This window comes from Dromaius novaehollandiae, chromosome 1 (assembly GCF_036370855.1).
Source record: "Dromaius novaehollandiae isolate bDroNov1 chromosome 1, bDroNov1.hap1, whole genome shotgun sequence".
NCBI lineage: Eukaryota > Metazoa > Chordata > Aves > Casuariiformes > Dromaiidae > Dromaius > Dromaius novaehollandiae.
The window spans coordinates 39,760,139-39,777,854 of NC_088098.1; the positions used below are offsets into that span (position 1 = coordinate 39,760,139).

The 17,716-nt window shown below is 39.2% G+C and overlaps 1 protein-coding gene across 12 annotated transcripts in view; it reads left to right on the top strand.

Moving 5' to 3' along the window:
• The window catches only part of NAV3 (neuron navigator 3), a 558,174-nt gene that overhangs the window by 408,450 nt on the left and 132,008 nt on the right, over nucleotides 1-17,716 (top strand). For 9 of the 12 annotated variants that reach the window (XM_064509436.1, XM_026100313.2, XM_026100316.2 and 6 more), the window contains 3 exons: nucleotides 3,081-3,149; nucleotides 5,841-5,980; nucleotides 12,738-13,776. In XM_064509436.1, the coding sequence (XP_064365506.1) occupies nucleotides 3,081-3,149; nucleotides 5,841-5,980; nucleotides 12,738-13,776 (1,248 nt within the window). The remainder of the gene's footprint in view (nucleotides 1-3,080; nucleotides 3,150-5,840; nucleotides 5,981-12,737; nucleotides 13,777-17,716) is intronic. The other 3 variants (XM_026100314.2, XM_064509462.1, XM_064509435.1) reach the window with 2 other exon arrangements.

Consider the following 17,716-nt stretch of genomic DNA (forward strand, 5'->3'; position numbering starts at 1 on the left):
GCGCTTGCCTCCAGGGGTGCAACACCGAGCCGGGCTCTGCAGGGTTGCCTGCAGCCTCCGCACGGGGGGTTCACCTCCCTACTCCTTCTTCTGTCCCCGTCCTGCGATGCACCATGAGGCTGGGCTTCACAAGCACGGGCTGCGGCTTTTCTGAGGAGCCGAAGGGACGCTGCGACAGTGTCTCGGGAACCACTGGTGGGAGTGTTACGGCAGTGGAAAGGGTCTTGGGAGCCAGAAAATGGAGAACCTGAGGCTTTCAGGATCTCCCTTCCCACCCCTCTGGTAAATAAACTCTTCGTTGTCCTAAATGCTGTAGTGTTAAACTTATGCTGTCTGGCTTGTTTACCTGCATCTGTGCTGCTTTAATACAGGCACGTATTTATTGTACCTTTGTGTGAATCTGTAAGCATGAAAAATGATGGTTTTAAGCAAAACAGATTTATTTTTCCTGGCTGCCAAATGTTCCCCACAGAAAATTGTCTGGTAGGATGGAGGGCAGCAGGTAAATATTTATTTGTATGTTTATGATAGTGCTAAGAGTAGCTAGAGTTTAGATGTGTTGCAGTTGACACGTGTAGGTGTGGGGCCAGCAGCTGGGAAACGGACATCTGTGCAAGCCTGTGCTGGGTCCAGCACGTCTAGTGCTAACAGAGAAGGAAGACCCAAAATCATCGAGGCACCTGGTTTATGAGCTGTTAACTTTCCCTTTGGCCCGCACGCTACTTTGGAAAACAAAGTTTCTCAGACACAATGGAGCTGATGCTTTACTGATGCTGACACATCCAGCAATGCCTTTCAGGGGAGTCTGGAAAGTTTGAACGTGGTCCGTAGCCTGATGTGTCATGAATTTGCTAGTGGAGGGAGCCCCCAGAAGCAGGTATGGAATGAAAGAGATTTTTCTAGGAGTCATTTTTAGGTTGCTGCCTCTTGTATTTGTTCTTATTAAATAGAAAAAAACCCAGTGCTGTCTATCTATGGGCTAATTCATCAGCAACTTGGCAACATCACTGAGACTGGGTGATTTGATCTTTCCAGCTACCTTGGAGTCACGTTGTTTTAGGTAGAAAAGCTACAGTACAGTACGGCAATTGCGGAGCCTTCAGGACTTTCAGCCAGTGGTTAAGATCACTCTGTTCACTCTGTTTTTCTGCTCACTGTCCATGTTGATTGTACTGTGTATCATTTACCTTTTAATGACATATATGCACTTAGGTTTTTTTTAACATACCATTTTTTCACAAACTTCTTAGCTTAGTCCAAGTAAAGAGCGAGCTAAATATTTCTAGGTTCTTTCATTTCAAACATGTGGGAGAAAAACATGAGTGGAAGATCTTATTGGAAGATCTGATATTAAGCCAGTCACAATTTTAGCAACTTCGGTAAAACATCCTATATCATATTTGCTTCATATGTCCAGCCATTATTAAGAAATATAGCTGTAAGTGAAATGGTAATGCAATATTCTAATGGCTATGTAGATAAAAATATACATAAACTGTAATCATTACAGTACTATTATAATTTATTAGAATTCCCAGAGAAGCTATGGTCATTTAAAACGGCAGTTTGTCACCATTACTGTGAAGCTGTATGTCAGGGAATTGAAATGCTGCTTTTGTATTTTGGGTGATTCCTTTTTGCCCTGTTAGGACTGATTTTTAATTAATTTTGCACACTGGTGCCATCTGTAATTGGCAGACATGGAGGCAATGTTGAATCCTTCATTGGCATTTGAATTGGTAGAATAACAACAATCCCACATCACACTCAAGTCTCACTTTACCCCTTGGTTTGTGCCTTCCCTCTGCCCTCCCTGGCCCTCTCCAGAACTGCTGTGCCTGTAGCATAAGACCGTTCTCCCTCGAGGGCCTCTCACATCTGCTGTATACTCAGGCTGTCTGCTTCAGGGGGCTACCAGAAATCACTCAACACCTTTCTGGTGGAATCAGTACCTCCAGGTGTTTCTTACAAGTATTGTCAGCCTGTAAATTTGGGACCAAGTGCCTGTAGCTTCTGCCACTACTCAGAAAAAATGATTGGGAGATGCAGAATTGTAAGAGATGTATTCAGACTGTGAATATCACAGTTGCTGCTTACTCACTTCTCCTGCCCTTCCTTAATAATACCAGGCCTTTGATTTTGTGGTTGCACCTGACTTACACACCTCCCTATGCCCTCAAGCGGCGTGGATCCCGAAGGATATTCCTGTTTATAGTAACTGAAGTGATTTGGCAGGAGGCATTTCCTTGCCCATATCTTTGGCACATCCCCTCTGCAGATGACTGGAAGAAGAGAGACATACATTTGCTGTTTTAGCAGTGGGACACACTGTTGGATGTCAAAAGAGAGATGTATCATTTAGCCCTGTAGCACCGCATATCTTGTGTTGTAGAAATAAGAGTCAGATATCTTAACAGACTAAGGTGCATTTTCCTATGGAATTTAACAGTGAATCTAGGCACATATCAGGGCTTTCCTAATGAAGCCTCTGCTTATCTGCCTTGGTAATGCATCATAGGCATGTACTGTTCTGCCGTGAGTAACAGTAAGGAAATTTATGATGGGATTCTTCTTTTATGTAGGTATACTGTCAGGAGGGTGGCCTTTTTTTAGCAGGAATTCTGAGTCAAATTGGTGCCTAAGTACCAAACTGCTAACCCACAGTCAGTTTGCTGGAGATGCTAATAGCTGTATATTTGCATTTAGTACTTTTTGTGGGTGCAAAAACACAAGCACAAAGTTTTGAGGTGCACTGAGACCTCAAAACTGACAGATTTCATATTGCGCACTGATGAAGCTAGAATATAGTCACTGTGGGCATTTGCCAAAACTGTCTATTCCTAAGATAATTTCTAGCAAATGAGACAAGTTATAACAATACCCATTATTTCATAATCTGTGCATTGCATCCCTCATAAAAATCTGCATGTTGCATTAATTCATATTTTTGCCGGTTAATTTGTGTTTTCTATCCATGTTCAATTTGCATTCATTAACTCATAGTTTGCTGATAAGTGTGTTCTTTCTATGCGCGTTCAAAGAAATTCTTTAATTCAATTTCTCTGTTTCTTCTCATACAGTCTCACAGCCAGATATGCAACTCAGTCTAATCACAGTGGAATTGCAACCAGTCAAAAAAAGACTTCTAGGTCAGTTAAATATCTCTAATTTATTGCTTGTTAGTGATATTCAAGTGAGTCAATGCCCATTGGTATTTTATCCTTTGGACATAAGCAGACATTAAACGATGTGTATTAATGTTGTGCGTGCAAGCTTCGCAGCAAGGAGCTTTGTCACGGGAAAGCCTTGTGTGGACTGGGAGAAGCTGATTTGTACAGTATTTTAGTAATATTTCTGGTTGTTATGTATCCTCCATCTTTGTATCCTGCATGTAAAGTATCAGATGTGAAGGACTAGTTGGTGATTTTAGTGCTCTGTAATTTCTGGCTCAAGTCCCTACTTTTGTCATGAGTGAAAAGGAGTTTGGGAGTCCATCCCAATTCCCATTAGATGCTTTGACCATATCACAAACCCACCTGATAGGTTGAGTTCACAGAGCCAAGTTCACGCAGAAGCAAAATAGAGCAGAAAAAAGAACCACTACCAAGACTTCTGCTCCTTCAAGATTAGCCTGCACACAGTCCCCGCTAATGAGATGCTTTGGTTTGGCAGAGTATTTGACAGAGCTGTGTGTAGGAGCTGTCGTGTTTCAGATTTCATCAGTACTTTTAGTTTATCACCTCCATGAGCACTAAAATCTACAAACCGGTTTGCAGGAGAAAGAGACTGAGGTCTAAAAGCTTACTCTTGTTTCTAGCCTTTTTGTGGGGGGTAATTAATGTGTTTATTAATCACACTGTTTTGCTCTACAGTTCATTGGTGAGAACAATGAACTATAAATCGTATAATCCACAATAAAGATTGCATTTTGCAGCGTGGCACACTAACACAATTTGAGTTGCTGGGGATAGCTTGGGATGAGCTGTACTACGGTATGGTTGCTTTGCACCTGCACTTACAGGTCTTCAGTTTTCCCTATTGCTGGTGCTCCTGTCTTGTCCACATTCGACATGTCTGGGGGTTAACAGTCTTACTGTCTAATAATTTAAATCTGTGGCAGTGTTTCCGAGGCCTGCTCAGAGGTATGTGACTTGTCCCTTATTTGTTATTCTCCTCTTTGCATTTCCTTAGCTGCTTAACATGATTCTGCAAGAGCAATTTAAAACCTGAATTCAATTAAAAAAGACAGTAAATGAGGTAAACTGGAAAGTGTGTAGAGCAAATGACCTCATGTGTAATGTGCTTACTGTGGCAAGTTCTCAAATTCTGGCATGCAGAATATATGCATAAGTATTTTTTATTTTAACAGAACAGATGAGTTTCCAGTGTTGCACATGCCTTCTTGTTGCTTTTTTCATTACCTTTGACAAATGATCTCAGGGCTCTTACTGCCTGTCAAATTAGGGTAATGAGAAGGAGCAAATGGATTTTTAAGTTTGTTTTAGTGCATTCTTCAGGGAACAGAAGATCACTAGAATTTGTGGGTCATGGTAAAGGTTAGAAAGCATACAGCTGCAGAGGAGAGACAGTCTGCTCTGGTCTCCGTGCAGAGACTACAGGGGCAGGCTGGCGGCCAGAACGAGCCATAAAAATAACTAATGGATGAGTTCTCTGAGGCTTAAATTGGTAAAGGAAGAGAATACAGAGCTGTTTACATATGTTTGCTAATGAAACTAAAATGATTTGAACATTTCTGATATACCAGTGTGTTAAAATGTTCGGAAGAAATTTAACATTTTGTAATTCTTCATAACGTGATTTCTTTCTCCCTTCTGATACTCTGTCGTAATATAGTGACACTAACAGAATTTGATAACTCTGACATAATTTGTATTGCCACTAGTAAAATTCATCATCCCATTCCAATAACCAGTGAGGAACAGAAGGTAGATACTCTCTTGTGGCAAAGGTCTCTTGCTGATTTGAGCATTTCATTTTGTCTATCAGATAACAAGAATAGAAAGGAGTGAGGGTACCCACAAAGCTGCTGCAGAAAGTTTGAAGTAGGCACGTATTAAAGAATCTTGCATCAGAGAACTGATTGAGCCAGAAAAAGATGCAGGCTTGTACACACCAGGGACAATAGCGTCTACATTTTTTTCTTAGCATAACCGCACAGTAAGGTTCAGATGGTGGCAGCAAATACTAACAAATGAACTGCATAGTCTACATTATATTCTAATATCAAAAAGGTATACATGCATGTGTAGCATCTAGCTAAAATACTTGTTTTCAACATTTTTCATTTAAAATAATAAGCTCATAAACCTCTGGAGGAAGAAATGCGCTAGCCAATAGCCCTGAAAAATGACCAAAGAGATAAAAAAGAAATCCATCTTTTATGCTAAACACAGTTAGCTGTAAAGTATTTACTAGAGTAAGAGATATGGAATGTTTCCCAACTATTCATTTCTGTGGTTTGTAGACAATTTCTGTAGCATTTCCTCTTCAAAACTGATATACTTAAATAAAAGTTGGTTTTGCACTTTAATGGCTTGCTAGGGTGAATCTGTTTTAGCAATGTTAATGGCAAATGCAAAGTATCTTTTTACATGTCTTGTGAATCTAGAAAGCATCTTTTCCCCATTCATGTGCATAAGGATAAACTTTTATTTTCATTTGTTGAGTCCAACTAATTTGAATCCTGCTGTTCATTGTTGCTTACATGAAATCATTGTTATTCAGTTGTTGGCTTTAAATTATGGCCTCATGTTTGCATACTGCCTCTTCTGTATGTTGCATTACATACAACGAACTGATTTCTGACTGCACCATTCCAGGCTTCCAGGGCCCTCAAGGGTGCCAGCTGCAGGCAGCAGTACCAAAGTCCAGGGAGCTTCTAACTTAAATCGGAGAAGTCAGAGCTTTAACAGCATTGACAAAAACAAGCCTCCACAATATGCAAATGGAAATGAAAAAGGTAAGTGATTAAAAGTGAGTAATTTTACTGTTCATAGGTAGAGTACAACAGAGTTAAAAAAAACCAGTTGTGAGTGACAAAGGAGTGAATGTAATAATCAGACTTGGTGAGGAAGAACTGTGGAGCTATTGCTCTAAAGTAGGACTTGTTGAATTGGGTAAAATTTCAGAATTGAAAACTTTCAAGATGTTACAGTGATGGAGATGTCATTGAATGATATCGCTGAAGTAAAAATGAATCCATATTGCATGCGTACTATCTTGGGCCGTATTCAAGTCCATTCATATCCATAAGGCAACTGCATTAATCTTCAGGGGACTTTACATCTGAACCTCTAAAGAGGAAGAAGGTTTTTAGAATTTTGCATCAGAATATTACATTCATCTGTTCCTTGAGTACCTTATCTGGTAGATGTAAGTCTGAATAGGGGATTGGAAATTAAGCCAAATTTAATGAAATTTCACAGGGATTTGAATTCAGTGGTCATATTTTACTTTGTCCTTTAAATATGAACTTCCATTTTGCAAACAAACTGAGCTCCCTGGGCTCTTCTGTTTCTCACATATCTGACGCCATTTCCCTGGAAAACATCCCTCTTCAGGCTTTATCTCAGAAAAAGAATAATGTAAAAATTCAGCTTTCTGAGTTGTGTAACTAATCCAGCCCCCCTTCCCCTTTCTTTCTCCCTTTGTGTAATGAACAGCATTTTATTCATATCTCTGGGTTAGAATAAAGTTGAAAATGATACAATATACATAGTACCCGTTTGCATCCTTGGGGTCTGTGGGAGGAACAAATATGCAGTGAATGTTCTTCATCTAAGCAACAGGCAGCTATCCAGATTTTTTTTACAAAATTCTGATGAACACACTTTGCCCCTAGCTGTATCTGAAGATATAAAACCATGCTTTCAATAGTTATTTCTTTATTTTTATTATCAGAGTTGAATGTTTTAGATAGTTGTGTAGTGGAATTTATTTTATCAAGGACTTGTTTATGGCAAGCTATACAGACTAAAACTAAAAAGAGATTGGAGTATAAACTGAGCAGACACTATATAGTTCACAAATACGATAGTGAAGTTAAGAAGTAGGAGATGTGGCTGCTTGAGTGAAGGTATGTACAGTAGTTTAGGTTTTAGAATTGCTTCATAATGTCGACATAAGTTTGCTACTGAAATATGTGAAAGAGTGAAGTGACTGAAGGTGAGACATGCTTGTATATATTAATATTCTTGGCTCATTACTTGAAAACTGTCTTTGGACTGCTAAGGTTTGCATTGCATTGCACATTTACATGGCTTTTTGCATGATAGATTTCTTTACTTTCCCATTTCTTCACAGCAGAGAATGAGAACCTTGATGAGATTTTAGTGAAGTCATCACTTGCAAGAGGATGAGTGGCTTTGTTTATGTATAATCATTCAATTCATTTTACAGGATATTTGCATAAATATATTTAGTACTATATTTTAGATGTTTCTGTCTACCGTTTTTTCTTTCTTTCAAAACAGCGGAATGGATGGAAAAACATTGTTTTTTACATGAGAACAGTATGTATATAAAGCAGAAGTTAATGAGAGAAAATGACTACTGTGAGTGCAAGGATACTGAAGTGGTATTTTTTATAGTACGCTAAAGAACACATGAAAAAGTATATTTGAATCTACCATGTTACTTCTTTTGCCTAAAGAGAAAAACGACTGCAGCATGCTATTTTTTTGATTTAATTGTTACAGTGACTAATTTTTGAATATTACAGTGACATTTTCAAATAGTTTTTTTTTTTTTAGCTGAGGACATTCTCTGACTTGAGGTTTTTTGGAGAATCTGTTTTGAAACACACTCCAACTCTCACAGTAATAGTAGCAATAATAATAAACAACCTACCTCTTAACAGAGTGGTAGTATACCTTGAAAAACTGATTTTTTTCAGTGCAGTGCAGCACACAAAGTAAAAGTTTTATTTAAAATTTTTCTTCTGACATAAATACTTGCAGCAAGATAACTTAATGTTAACAGCTTCTCTTGAATGGATATGCAGTCCAAGCACACTAATTTCTGAGACTTGCAACATATAATGCATAGTTTATAATTCTGCATTTAGTGCTGCATAAGCTGAAGCAGAAAAAGAATCATCCTGCAGTATGTAAATAGGTATTAGAAGTTGGGACCTCTAGACCTTTTCAAGGTCAGACTGACCACCTTTGGTACATTTTTCTCTGCCATACAACTTCCTCTTTGTGCTATAAAGAGACCTCAGAAAAGATATATAGTGTAAAGGCTTTTTTATCCCGTTATATTTGAAATCCAGTCGCTGTATAACATGGTTTCCAACTCAGTCACAGTAAGGAATGCTGTCACAGACGTGTAAGAGACCTGAAGTTGATCCAAAATAAGATCTGATATGGGTCTTTTATTTAGTATTTCACTAATGTTAACTCTTAGGAGTGTTTCTTAGGGAGTAGTTCATGCAGTAAGAAATCTTGGCTCCCCTAAAGCCAAAGGAGCTTTGCTTTTGATGCAGCCAGGTTTTCACCTATAGACCCACTCCATAGCTGTGATACAGGTGACTTTATATAGCTGTGATTAAAACAGGAATATAGGATGCACCAAAACAATAAAGGTACCATGAATTGAAACTCATCTGTGCAGCTTTAGTGAGCTGATCCTTTTTTTTGCTGGATGTTACAGCTTATGGATGGATTTCAAAGAACACATATGTTTTCCAGGTCACATAACATCCATCTGCTTCTGACTTAATAAAATAAAGAGGAAAATAATAGTACTATTATTCTGAAACTGTTTGAATAAAGTAATTGTTCACATTGGTAAGGGGATGGATACCTATGGCATTTTGAGACTAGCAAAGAAATAATGTTCTAATTCAAATTGAATTGAAAAAACAAATATTTACCTTTTAGAGCTTAAAAACACTGTATCTGAACATAGATAAGGACCTCTATGTCATGGAGTTTAATTGTCTACTATTCAATGTAGTCATATAATAGAAAATGCTGTTTGTGTGCCATCCAAACTCTGCTTTAACACTATTGGGCTATTTTGCCTGTATTAACCCTAAGAAATTCCCTTTTTCTGATGCTTGCAAATTGTTATTAATCTGCTCTTTCAGCCTCGTTAGACAGACTTCATGTTCTTCTAAACATCCTCTTAGCCCTCCCTTATACTCTCTTCCATTTTCTATTAACCTTTTTAATGTGGGTGACTAAAAATTACATAGTCTAATCAGGGCACCTGGTATAGTGGTATTAATGTGTTTCTACTATGAATACCTTGCCTGCTACAGAATATTTAGAATATCAGTACTTAATTATGCTCCAACTGGGAAGCTGTTATCATGGAGCACCTACCTTCTCCAACAACACAGAGTGCAGAGCAGGTCACTGGTGAGCAGAGGAAACTGGTAATATAACCAGCCCAAGTTTAACCCCTCGCACAGCCTTTATTTGTGCAACAGCCTGTGAAAAAGAGGCTTGAAGATGTCCCTTCTGTTACCATGTTCTTGTTTGGTTCTGGTGCAGATGTCTGTCTTGGTGTTGAGCACCTGCTGGTGCGGCCGTTCGGCCTTCCCAAAGCAGAGTGGTCTGAGCCCTGAAGCAGGGAGCTCTCAGGGAGAGCCCAAAATTGTTTTCACCAAAAGGTGATTATGCATTTCAAGGAAAAGGAGAATAGGCCCTAAAGACAAGCCCATCTCCTTGTAAAATTTAACTTGCAGAAATATGAAATCCTTATCAGAGGATTCACTCTATATCAAAATTACCACAAGGTGGGGACAAATTTCATGTAATGAACAGCTAGTCCAGTTGAACGTGCAGAGAGCAATGAAAGACGTACAGCTTCAAGTAACACATTTGGGCTAGGAGGAGGAAGTAAATCTTTCTGTTCCTCCTCTTTAAACATGCGGACAGACTCTGCATGTTACTTGGGAACATCCAGCCCACCTTCCTTGCAGGCACATTAAGGATCCACTTTAAATTGAAGATTAAGGATCCACTTTAAATTGAAGATTAAAGACAAGTTCAAGTTCCCAATCTATTTGTATTTTTTCTGATGCTGTTTAGAGTTTGTGACAGCAATCGAGTAAGCACTGGTAGTTGCAAGCACCTGTGTTTTTTGCTGTATATGTAGTAGAACAAGCTGTTGATGAAGCAGTAAAAACTCTTCTTTCTACTTTTTTTTTTCCCTTGAGCTTAATATTACATAGCAGGACATACGGCCAAGCTTACATTCTTCTTTTTAATCAGAACTCCTTTCTTTGAAGTAAAATTAATAGCCTGAATACATACACATGTACCAGAGTTAATACAACAGACTGTAGTGGCATCCTGCTGTTCACAGACTGTTTCATATATTTGGCATTAGATTTTGCATGTTCTTACAGGGAATTTTCTTCTGCAAAACTACTGTGATAGCTAAAGCCCCCAATCCTCTTGTGTAACTGAGGCATGTTTAGTGCAAGACAAGACGTACGCAAGAAGGTCCTCACGCACACCCAGTCCTGGGCTATCAGCCATAGGGCTGATCCCAGGGATAAATTAAAGAAGCCTGAAGGCTATGGTAATTTACAGCAGCTGTTGCTGGCCCCAGGCGCTGTGCCAAGATCTGAGGCTCACCAGAAAATCATAGGGGCCCAGCCACAGCTCCTGCCCTGGTTGCAAGGGAGGCAAGAGCTCTGCAGCAGCCCGGCAGAGGGGCTGTCCTTGTCCACTCTGCTATTCAGCAGTCTCGAAGCCACTCTGTGTGCGTGGTGCACGTGCTGGGCCCTGCACTACCTGCAGCACTGGGAATAAGCCGTAACCTCACCTTTCCAAAGAACGTACTGAGGCCACCCTCATCCATTAATGTCCATTAACGCTTTCTTGCATAGTAATAACTGGACCCAGCAGAGCTTCGTGAAACCTTCCATGAAGGTGGACTAAGCTGATTTACCCCTACGGGTTTGCAGATCAGGCTGAGGAGCACACAAAGAATTCAGGGTGGATGGAATTATACAGCATCTGTTGAAGATGGAAATGATTGGTCTGCTACAATACGGGTGTTAATAATGTCAAGCAAGTAAAGACTGCTTCATTTCTCTGTTCTGTTAGTATTGCTTGGTTCTTTTATTTTAAACTAGAACTTCTTATGGGCTATTTCAAAGAGTAGATTTTGTTGTCTTTTTGTACTCTTTCGTTGAATAAAAACTAGTCCCCCTTCCAGGATGCTCAAAATCCTCCCTTTCCTATGAACACTAGTGGCCTTCAGACTTTCGGACTGGTAGTCCGATTCATGTTAGAGTCTAAGGACTGGGACTGCAAAAATAAAAATGAGTAACTTCAAACTCTGTGCTGAAGGAAGAAATGTCCTTTAGTGTCCTCATCCACCATATTATTCAGATAGGTGGGTCCCAGGGCATGACTTTGGCCTCATGTATGTACATAACAGATCAAGCAGTCTTTTTGGCATTATTGTCTCTCCATTGCACGTTTCATAGACTTTCTTGTAGCACTGAAATTGATAAAGTTTAGAATGGCTTAAACCTAATTCAGTGGCAGTCCTGAGACTCTGAATGGCAAGACAAAATGGATATACTGAGAGAAAATGTTATCTGCAGAAGTAGTTATGTACCACATATTTAATTACCGTTACCACTTCATTTCTCTGATGCTCCAGATTAATAGCATTTAGACATTCAGATACATCTTGGAAATGTGAGCTTTGCAACAGCTCATGCAGTAGTCCATTTTCCTCAGTAAGGCTAGATGACTTATTTGGAGAACATGACTGTCAATTAGCATGGTCTCAACTGGATTGGTTATTGGAGAAGGAGTCTTATTCTCATATGTTCTGAAGATTTGCAGCAATTCCTAGATGCTGTAAAATTACTAAAGGTACCAGAGTGATGTAAGTGAGCCTTCTGTACCTACCTGAGGTTCAGGGCCAAAATACCTGCCATTGCTGTATCATTGTAGGGTGATGTATCACTTGCAGCTTTCAAGTACTGGCAATGGTGAAATTCTTGATATATTTTCTCCTGCCTAGGAAGGTGCACTGTGATAAGTTCCTGAAGTCATCCACTAATGCTTGTTAACCTTAGTTAATAACAAGAAAGTATAGTGACCAGAAAGCAAAATTAAATTAGGTATTTTGGAGCTCAAACAGGTGCTTACATACACGAGCCATTTTTTGCTTTTATGAACACTCATGGTATTTTGCCTCTAGTACAGGTGTATCCATTTAATTTTAGTATTACTCAATCCTCCCTTCCCCCAAAAAAACCAGCTGCGTAGCACATATTTTGCTTTTGCTACATATCAAAAAGAGCTTTTTCTGGGATTTTTTTTTTCTTCCAGCATTACATTTTCTTTTCCTTCCAGTATCATATCTCTGTGGTTTATTATTAACAACTGATGGGAAGACTTTTTCATCACGTATTAGAGACAAAATCTTTAAATTGAAAGGTTTAATTTGAGCAATGAAATGGTTATGACAAAAGTTTCCTGAACTCTGAAAAATAACTATTGCAAAACACCACAATGGTGGGGAAGAAAAAGGCATTTTTGATTAGCATCCTGTATGCTCATTGTAACCATGCGTGTGTAAATTATGTTTATTATAAATCACATTTCCACTGATTTGTGAAAGTTCAGCTGTAACTGTGTTTTTAATGCAAGATGAACATGATGTCACCATCAAGCAGGAGAAAGGAGATGAACTGTACTGTTGCGGTATGTATAATTCTTTCTGTTTTTTTTAAGTAGATTCACCAAAAGGACCTCACCCATCTGCAGGCATGAATGGAAACGTGCAGCATCCCGCCAGCAGTGGACAGCAGCAGGTCTCTGCCATACCCTCTCCAAGTGCCAGCAAACCTTGGCGCAGCAAATCCATGAATGTCAAACACAGTGCAACCTCTACCATGCTGTCTGTGAAGCAGCCTAGTCCCGCAACCTCCCCTACTCCATCTTCAGACAGGCTCAAGCCACCCCCTTCTGAAGGCGTGAAACCCCCTTCCTCTGGACAGAAATCTATGCTGGAAAAATTCAAGCTGGTTAACGCTAGGACTGCTTTAAGACCTCCTTTGTCACTAAGCTCAGGACCCAGTGACAGTGGGAGAGAGGATGACACCTTCTCGGAGTGTGGTGAGGTGGACGTCTTAAGCGGTGGGGTGAACAGTGGTGGCTCCACAAGTAGCAGTCCTAAAGTATCACCGAAATTAACCCCTCCAAAAGCTGGAAGCAAAAATCTCAGCAATAAAAAGTCTTTGCTACAGCCAAAGGACAAAGAGGAAAAGAACAGGGACAAAAATAAAGTTTGCACTGAGAAAACAGTCAAGGAAGAGAAGGACCAGGTCACTGAAACATCTACAAAGAAGAGCTCAAAAATTGCAAGCTTAATCCCGAAGGGGAGCAAGACAACAGCAGCCAAGAAAGAAAGTTTAATACCATCTTCTAGTGGGATCCCAAAACCTGGATCTAAGGTGCCAGCAGCAAAGCAGGGTGCTTCATCTGCATGCACAGGAAGTAAGGAGGTTGAAAAACTGAGGACTACAAAAGGAAACCAGTCCCAACCAGCAACAAAATCTCAACTTACTGAGAAGGCGTCGCCTTCCTGTGGTCTTGCTTCCGCTGACGGAAAAGAATCTAGCCTAGCTCTTCCCCCTGGCTCCTCGGCAGCTCTTTCGGTCTCAGTGGCTGCAAGCAGTGGACAAGTCACAGGGAATGGCATTGTCCAGCTTCCTCAACAACAGCAATACAGTCACCCAAACACTGCCACAGTAGCTCCCTTCATTTATAGGTAAGGTTGCTAAAGCAAATTGGTTTTGTGTTGCATTTAGAAAAGAGAGAGCTACAACTGATGGAGTAATGGTGGATCATGCTGTGATGTTCTGATCTGCCAGTTTCTAGGTTCTATCGCAGCATCACACACATTTTTTAATACTGTGTTTTAATCAATATTGCTTTATGAATAATTTCTTCTAAGAACTCTGAGTTTCTACCTTACACAAAAGCAATCCATTGCAAATATCTGCCATTCAAAATTCAGGATATTTTGACTGGAAGTATGAATCACATGGTACATTCCCTGTGCTGTTGTTGAAAGGTCACAGCTGAGTCAGGTTTCCAGTGTGAATACTCTTGTTTGCAATTTAAAACCCTCAACATTTATTTGCCAATATTCAATAATATTTGCTTAAAATACACTGTTTTCTTAAAGAATCCTAAAATAAACTTTGTAGGGGTTTCAGAGTATGTAACAGTACTAGCAGGCTATTATAGGAGAAGTCTTATACAAACTTTTGCAAATATTCACAAGTATTTCAACATTATGGCCAGAGGGAAAAGGTTCAGGCTGCAGATCCTTTTTTTTTTTTTTTCTTATACATGAGCTAGGTATAGATTAGCTTCACAGAGGCAGTTAATTTTTACAGGTGATGCAAACTCTTCTGATGGCCGAGGCTCTGAGATAGAGGAATGAAAGGTTGAATGTATCAAGCTTTGTCTGAATTTGTTTTGCAGTATCATAGAGCAACTGAGGAGAAACTGAGAGATTCATTGATATACAGTACAGGAGATACAGTAACTGTAGAAAGACTGGCAGACTGATTTGACTAATGATTTCAGATGTCAGCTAGTGGAGGGCTTTAGCTACAGTTGTGGGCAAATTTAACATCTGATAAAATGACAAATATGTTATTAAGTGAAATATGCTGGCAATTTCTGTGAGTGAGTAGTACTGTAGATAACCGTGGCTGAAGATTAAAGAGGTGCTGAAGTAGGCTCTGAGGGAGTATATCTATCGTTACACACAACTAAACATAGCTTCAAAACCAGTGTGGATGAGTGATAAACAGTTCAAGTTAATTCTGAACAAAAGCAGTTCTGAAAATCGTATGGGAGGGGAAAACGGCACAATATAGTATATATTTGTTGTAATATGCAGTGGATAGCTGCTTGAATTTCAATTAAAAGTATCATTGAATGTGCTTAATATATGTGCTAATATAATTAATACATAATATTAATTAGCTCATGATCTGGAGTAATTTCAGTGATATAGATGATTTGCACTGTGGTACATAGGATGGCCTGCATATATGTTAGTGTGCATAAATATGGAGAGAAAGAGAGGCTATGCTTTGCCCTCAGATGCCTGTGCTTTTTAATGGCAATTTTGCCACACATTGATGCCATTTCATTGCATGGTGGAGATACCTTATCGTTCCCTAAGCTTCAACATGAAGCAAAATGTATTTGGAATTTCAAAAGGAGATAGAAGCATGCATCTTCCACTAAAATTTGGTATTAATAATCATCTGTTTGCTTCAAACAAGCAGCGAAAGCGACTGTATTTGAAGTTAAATCTTGCATGAAAACAAAATTCTCAGAGCCAAAGTCTGATCTCAGAACACTCTAAACCCAGAGTAATAGACTGACTTTGCGGTTGCTTCAATGTGTATTTGTGTAACTGAGTGCTGAGTCTGACCCACACATACATAGTAACTATATTCCTTACAACTCTCAAGGGTTTGTAATAGTAGACAATGATTTCATAGAAGAACATAAATATGACCAAGGACAAAATACCCCTATTTCCAAAGTCAGTAGATTTAGTTTTTGTGGGCATGCAGCAAGTAAAAGTTTGCATGAAGCTGGGGTACTGTATTTACATTTTCTCACTCTTAAACATAACTGTTTTCCCAGAAGTCACCACAATTTATACAGAGAATGTTCAGGTATGCTTGTTAGCTGCTAAAACAGCTTTATAGATTAATGAGTTAATAAATAAAAGTGGCCATTCAGAAAATAAAAATAAAAATAAAATAAAATAAAAAAATAAAAATAGAAGCAGCCATTCAAAAGTGGCCGTGTCTTTGTTCAGCCAGAAGGAATGCCTTGGTCCAACAAATTTGCACTGCAGTCTTGGAAAAGCTTCAGTATAATTCAGTAAAAACACAGTACATTTTATCCAGAATCCTGCATTATTCTGCCAAATGCTATACACTACTGTGATCGTTTAAAGCTGTTAACATGAGGAAAAGTAAGCTAGTATTTTTTCTGGTTTGTTGCTGTTGCCTGCAGATGTCATGTATTTTGCAAGGGGTGATTATTAGCCAAGAGGATATTAATGTAAGTTTGTGAGTAAAAAGAATTATTCCATAGAGTTTCTCTGAGGCAGGTATTGTGTTTCAACAGAGAGTTTAATGCTGTGACAGTTATCAACATTCATGTTTTCAAGGAGTTGTAGATTTTTATTAATGAGTGGTAGGTAGGAAAGAATGTTTCACTACAAGGTGCTGAAATGATGTATTGGACTATTCCGCTTTGCATTCTTGGTGCCTGATCCCTCTCTGATATCGCATTATATTTATGCCTCTGAAACACTATGGCGTAGAAATTCATATGGGATTACCACTTCTCTTCAAAGATTAGTGGCCACAGTCAGAGTTGCATTTGGGATCATCTTAATCAGTATGATATAAATTCTTCTGTCCTCCTCAGTGAGTGATTATTTATTTTTGAATGCATATTTATTTATTTATAATTACACAGTAATTGAATTTTACATTTACAGTAATCTACAGTCCCTTACATGTCAGCTCTGAACGTGACTGCAGGATCTAACAGATTTAAGGGAGGCTAAAGGAGATATAATTTAGTTGCCAGGGAACTTGATAAGAGACAGAGAGCAGGAAAGGAAAGGTGTAAGGGAAGGTCTGATTATTTAAAGTAGACTAGCCACTACTTTAAATTACACATTCTTTTACCCAGGCAGAATTGCACCATCTGCTAGAGTCCCTTGGGCTCACATCTAAATTGGCCATAGAATTTAGTTATCTTCCTCATGCTGCTTAAATTTCAGATTGAAAAGAGTAACACAGAGACTTAGTGCTTACTAGGTTACAAGGGAGACAGAGAAAGAAGAGTCATTAATGAGAAAACATGACTGAATCTTCCTCCCAGCATCTTAGCAGAAGAACACCTTAAGTGCTTAATAGCCGAAGTTCTTAACTTTCCTGTGTATCAGTCAACCTGTACTGCCAAACATTTTGTTGCAGAGATAAAAGCCTATTGTGTGCAACTGTTACTTACTTTTTGTGAGCTGAGTTGGGTAAGTTCACAGATGTCCTTGGCTGATGTAAATCATCATAGTCCCACATGAAGTATGCGATATGGGGGCAATTAACATTTGTCGTGGAGTTGCTCAAATACTGAAGGAGTATTTCAGAAGGAGAACCTTGAGTTAGTCAATTTAAAGGTAACTGGAAGCTTATACTGCAGTTCAGTGTTATTTTATGTACCCCCTAACTAAGCACTGTGGGAGGATAGTGGGTCTCTTTTCCACTGTTAGGCTGGAGACCCTGCAGCGTCTAAACCCCGCGGTGTGCCATGCTCAGGAAGTGCTATTGCCTGAAATGCCGAAAAGTATAGAAGCTCCTGCCCAGAGTGAGGTGACCACTCATCATCCTGAGCTGTAGATATGTGTTATACAGCAGTTAAATTTCACTCCTTTGGCTCAATTTGTGGTATAATGACAGAGACATCTGGAAGAGGTTTCAGCACTGTCTGAATTGAGATCTTTTAGAGAGACTGCTCTTTCAGTGTCAACGTCAGACTGCAAAAGCCGGTTTGACAATGCTCTTGTCCCTAAAGAATAAGAAACTGGTGACTTCAGCTATCTAATAGGATGATAGAGAGAGACTGGAGCCAGTTTCTGCTTAGAAATGAATGGTCAT